This window comes from Acanthisitta chloris, unplaced genomic scaffold (genome assembly GCF_000695815.1).
Source record: "Acanthisitta chloris isolate BGI_N310 unplaced genomic scaffold, ASM69581v1 scaffold10238, whole genome shotgun sequence".
In the NCBI taxonomy this organism is placed as follows: domain Eukaryota; kingdom Metazoa; phylum Chordata; class Aves; order Passeriformes; family Acanthisittidae; genus Acanthisitta; species Acanthisitta chloris.
This window is the reverse complement of record NW_008686459.1, coordinates 19822-25759: the sequence shown is the minus strand read 5'-3', so window position 1 is coordinate 25759 and position 5938 is coordinate 19822. Positions and strand designations below refer to the sequence as shown.

Sequence of the window (5938 nt, the reverse complement as noted above, 5' to 3'; positions counted from 1 at the left end):
CCAAAAACAATGGAAAAGCCATAAAACATTTGACTACTTCAAAGCAGGCAACTCTTCAAAGCTGTTTCACTGCACAGAAAAGACCTCCAGCAATATTTAATGCCAAGTTAAAGAGCAGGACTCCTCAGCTCAGCATACACAATATCCTCTAAGAAAAGAGGAGATTTCTATTTTAAGCCACAGCTTTGCAGATAGTTTATATATTTTGTATTACAAACAGCCTTAGGAATGTTTGAGGTGCTTAATCAGGATCAGATGAGAGAAAAGCATCCCAGTGCTCACCACACAGACACGGGAATCCTCAGATGCACAAAGTAAAGTACTAGAACTGGCTAAAAAGAAGTAGTTAAATTCTTACTCAACACAAGCCAGCGAAAGGTAAGGGCTGTGGATCACATTCCTGATTTTCACTTTGGGATCTAAAATACTTTGTTTATCAAAGTCCTGAGCTTCAAGCTGAAAGTTTAAACAATGGTGCCTTCCCGTGACCTAAGTTGTAGTAATAAGACTCAACAGCACCACAGTAATCCTTCACTCTCAACAGACCAGAAATCTCTGGTTTGGATCCTTCAGAATCCCAAGAGAGACACTGGAAAACTGTGTAAAGAAAATAAATGTCTAATATGCAAACAGACTGTAATGCAAAGGGAGGAAAATGCCATCAATCATTTCCTACCTCCAACAGCCACATAAAACAACAAGCTGAGAGTGAGGTCAGACACCCAGACCAATCCTTTCGTGCATACAGTGCAAAGTACTGCTGACCAAGGTGGCAGCCACCTCAGCAGTGGAACAAGTATTCCTTTCTCCCCCAAGGACCTGACTGCTTGAGAATTGAGCTAAAACGAGCTAAAGAAAAAGTCTAGAACAGAAATGGGAGAGTTAATTTCCATGAACTTATATACTCAGAGATCCACTCAACTACCAGCTACCTCTTAATTGTCTCCACTGCACATCTGAGAGAATGGATTTATTACAGAACATAAAAAAATGGAGCATGACCAAAAAAAGAAAAATCAGCTTGAGGAGGCTGTAGCACTAATACAGGAAGAGAAACATCCTGCTCTGCAAAGAGAATACAAATTGCAAGCAGCCTCATGGACAGGCTGAGGTGAAAAAAAGGAAATGCTTAAAAAACAATCAAAGTTGGGGGGTGTTAGAAATACAGCCAGCCAGGAACATAAGCAAGGACACTGAAATGTGTACGATTGTCCTAAAGAGCAGGTAATTTACAGTGCTGATGGAAACACCACACCAAAAAGGGCCAGAATCATTCAGTGCTTTCCTGGATACAGAAAGACAGCAACCAGACTGAAGTAAAACTTGAAGGATTCCAGTAAAAGTAGAATTTGGAACCTAAAGACGAGAGATCAACAACTTAAAAAATAACAAAACCAAGGCAGATGTATCAAAGTCCAAAAGAAATGCATTCCAAAATGTTTAAGAATACTAAGCCTTCTAGCAAACCCCTTCTAATCTTCAATACTCTGAAGAGGCTTCAAAAGACTGCAAAGGAACACAGCACCTATATTTCCATGAGAACTGCAGTGCTGATGGACCTCAAAACCAGTCAGATTAGCATAACAACCTCATCCAACTTTAAGTAACTGTAGAATTTTTAGCCAGTGAAGAGGTGCTGAACACACAACACAAATTTGTCAAGAATAAGTCACACCAAGCCAAAACTTTTTAGGCAGACTAACTGGCTCAGATGACAAGCAGGCAGGTAAGATTTAAGCCTTAATGTTAGAGATTTGACACCTTGACATATCATTTCAAACATACCCAAACACTTTAACTGGTGCATGCACTACCACTACAAGGCAAAAAGTTACTCTTCATTCAGTATCAGACTAAAACAAAATTTCTAGTGGTATCCTGGCAGGACTAACAACACTGGCATTATTCAACAGTTTTACTAATGACTCTGAAGGCAGGAAAAAATCTGGAGAAGTTCTGCCAATCCTCAAGGAGAGCACTGAAAATCATCTTTATAAACTGAGTACCAGCGTAAATTGTTACAGAGTAAGTGACATATTAAGAGAATTCAGTTGGGGGGGCAGGGAATTCAATGCAGGAATATAAAATAATTATTCAGCCCTCACAGTGTGAGCCATCAGGGCAGGCAACATCTTAAACACTGCAGCTCTAATTCCCTAATACAACGACCACATAAAACTGCTTAGCTGAAATACAATGTATTCTTCATTTTTAAATGCAAAACTTTCAACTGCTTGATACAAAAGTTATAAAAATCACTGATGCCAGTTGTCCTAGGTTACCATGTAGGGTGTAACCAATAGTATGTATTCTATTATCATCTCCACAAGCTGTTAAAGCAGGTGGGGCAGTGATCATCTCCTACTCATCCCTGATGGCTCCCTCAGGGGCTGTCTCTGTTTAATGGGCTGTCAGGGACCCACATGACCCATAGAATTACATACTCCCATTGTGAGATGCTTCACCCCAAGGGGGGGAGCCAAGCATTCCCACATGGATGTAAGCTGGGGTTTGGACCAGCACAGAGCCCTTACCTACTGGATTCCCAGAGGACAAGAGCTACCACTGGACCTTCAGGTGAAGACCAGATCTACAGGATCCCTGTTCCAACAGACCCATCACTCCAGGAGGACTGCAGCCACCATTTAATCAGGCTACTACCAACACCCTGACTGACAGAGTGTCAGGTTGCTTTCTGACTCTGTCAGTGGTTTCTTTTTGTACTGTAGCATTTATTGTGTTTTCTTATTAAATTATATTTCTGACTTGGAGTGTCTCACTGGTTTGCTTTCAAACCAGCACACCAGTTGAAAGGGGTGCTACTCTCAAGATCTTTTCTAGTCTGATTTTCTTTTTTTCCTTGTGCTTTTGTGCTATGTGGGGTTTTGTTGGAACTTTTTGTTTGCATGTTGGTTTGTTTGTTTATCCACTGCACAGGACCCAATCAAGTGAGCAAATACGTATTTGTTATATTTTACCTCTTTACCAGGCTGGTATTTTATCAAAAGATTTAAGAGAAGCCAAGATATATATTTAGTCTGAAAAAGCTACAGAATTTAATACCTGCATCCCTACCCAGTCTGACCTATGGAATAATTCCTATGTTTGCACTGAACCAAGATGAACAAGCACTCTGCAGAAAGCACTGACTGTCACATAAGCTAGACAGCAGTATTTGCTCACTGAAGACAATGGGATTGCTTTTGCCTATCTCCCTCTAAATAATTATGTAATGTTTAGAAAGTGTTGAGCATTTGGACCATCTCCATGTTTTCCTGAAACTTTTATGCTAACACACAGGGAAAGAATAGACTACAGAACCTTCCCCCTGCCCAATACTATGATCCAATGAAACTTTTACCCTATTTGTAGCTTTGCATAAAACCCAATTTGTTCTAGCAAATTTCACTTTCTTTTATAGCGTTTTGCAAGATAAACACACACACAGAGGGAAATCCATCTTGGAACATTTCACTTCTGATCTACAATACCACTGAAAGTGAGCACATGTGGAATAATTTATGTACTTGCCTGTCAAGTATCTCATAGTCACTATCAGATTTGTACAGTGCTATCAGCCTGGATTCCATCAAAATGTAAATCTTCCCTGTGGCATTATCTAGAATATAAAATAAAACAAAGAGTTACATGAATTTCAGTTTAATCCTCTCATTTGCACCATTACAAAACCTTTCAATGCATGCAAGATGGTATCACTGAGCTATAAAAATGCCCGATGTAATCCTGCTGATCAGCCACTGCTTTCCAGCTCCTCCTTCCCCACACAGCCAGTTAAGGAACACTTCCTAGAAGCTAAGTTTAAACAGAAACCACAGGATGAAACTCAGCCCACTGACTGTCAGTGTGTTTTGCTGTTGCAGAGGCAGAAACACCCTATCTCATCTATTATCGTGTGAAAGAAAAACAAGTGAAAAGTTCCAGCGTGTGCAACTCAAACAGAGGGAAACAATTCAAAGGGGGACAATTACTACACCAGGTCAAAAGTGGACACAGGGGGCAACGATTGCACTTTCTGAGATTTGGTATTGCAATCAATTATAGGCTTGGATTTCTTTATAAAGGAAGTAAAGACCAAAAAAGGAAGTAAATACCAAAAAAACCCAGTGAAATGTTAGGAAGGAAATTCATTTTCTACCCCAAACAACCCTGATTTCTTCACTTCAGTCACAACTTTTATTCAATGCTACCCTATCAACTTAGGGGTCAGTGGGCCACAGCAAACTGCAGGCCAAAGACACCCAAACTCAACAACTCAGTGCCTCAGGCAGGTGGAGGTGTTATTTCTCAAAGTACTCAGTATTTCTTTTCAAGATGACCAAAATGTATGTTAAGCCCTTTGAAATCTGAAATGTAGTTAGTTCTCTCTTAAAAGAAAGAAAACCTTAACACAGAGTTCGCTGTCAAGGCCTGCACAACTTGCCATGTCTAACATCATCATAGGCACACATTATGCTGGAACAGGAAATTCCTACTCGCTATTTTATTTAAATCTTTTTAAAAAGGGGGAGAGGAGTTGTAGATGAAGGGATAATTAAAGACAACTGCATTTCAAGGATAAAATCAATTCTTTCCCAAGTGGAAAGGAAGACACATCATAACATACTCCATTGCCAACTGAAAACAGAACTGCAAACCCTGGAAAACTACACGAAGCAGTAACAACAAAAGCAACACCCGCTATGGTTCGGGCACCCTACAGGGTCTCTGGCACACAACGCCTGAGGTGCTGGGTGCTCTCATGAAAGACATCACCTTACAGGACAGTTTGTTCAGTCAGTCACAGCCAAGTGGTCCATGAATGAGCCAAGGCACTCAGTCAAATGGACTCTTCCATTGGAAACCACAGAACACACATCGCCTTACATTTGTGCTAAAAAAAGGCACTGCAGTCAGGCTGAGACTAGAATATGACATCTTGGGTCTGTTATGGGTTAGGAGTATAGAGACATCCAGTTAGTGCAACTCAGCTGTCATACAGCAGAACTTGTTCCTGAGTCTGAGCCCCAAGAAAGGAATAAAAAGAAAACTGGAGACACCTAGCCACACTTCCCTGTCTCTCAAGTGTAGTGTGACTTTAAGACAGGTAAATATTTGCTCCTGTTCTTTATTTCACCTATCAATATTTTTTTAGAGAACAGACCTCACAATGCACGTAAAATAACAAGAGCACAGAAGCCACATAGGAAACAAATCTCATACTGACCCAACCCTAGCAAAGTGCTATAAATTTAGCATAAAACAGTCTACAATACAAAATGATAGTATATATTCACAGGCATTGAAGGAAGAAGTGTTCATTCTATGTCACCTTCAGCCAACACTTGCCTCTCAGTTTTACATACTGCAATTCTGGGTTAACACAAAGGGCCAAATTGCTAGGCAAGGTCCAAGGAGTAGTGGTCCAAGCAACAAGGGAAACACTTGCATCTTCTTCCAGTGGGAAGCTCACAGTCACTGACGGATCTTGAACATCCTGAAAAACAAGACAAAGCCAAAGGGTAAAAAAGAGCGGAGGACAAGCAAGGTTTACTGCCTGTATTAGTGAGAAAATACAGATCTAAGATGCAGTAACTGTTACTGCCATTCACTCAAACCTATCTTCCAACTGGCCTAGGTCATCACTGCAGTGGTAGAAGGTGAAGTGGGAGTGTAAGGAAGTTATAAGAGAGCACCAGTCACAGTGTTCCTCTGTTACTGTCAGTCCAACAAGGCCACAGGGTTAAAAAGTCAGATTAGCAGTGAGATTTTGGGAATTGGCTGCCAAAACTCCAAAGATTTCAGTGCCAGTTCCCTCAGGTATATCTTATAATCCCATTTTATAAGATTATAATCAACCTCAATTGTCAATAAAAATATGCAGTTTCTTGGCCTTTTCCACATTTTCTCTCCAGTCAGGGATAGGAAGATGCATCTCTTA

The 5938-nt window shown here is 40.5% G+C and overlaps 1 protein-coding gene across 1 annotated transcript in view; it reads right to left on the bottom strand.

Moving 5' to 3' along the window:
• LOC103807412 (isoleucine--tRNA ligase, cytoplasmic-like) overlaps window positions 1–5938 on the bottom strand; it is a gene marked incomplete at its 3' end in the record, with an annotated part of 30455 nt that overhangs the window by 8783 nt on the left and 15734 nt on the right. Inside the window, exons 6-7 of the mRNA XM_009080139.1 lie at window positions 5347–5494; window positions 3532–3619 (exon numbers count right to left, since the gene is read on the bottom strand). Of these exons, the coding sequence (XP_009078387.1) occupies window positions 3532–3619; window positions 5347–5494 (236 nt within the window). The remainder of the gene's footprint in view (window positions 1–3531; window positions 3620–5346; window positions 5495–5938) is intronic.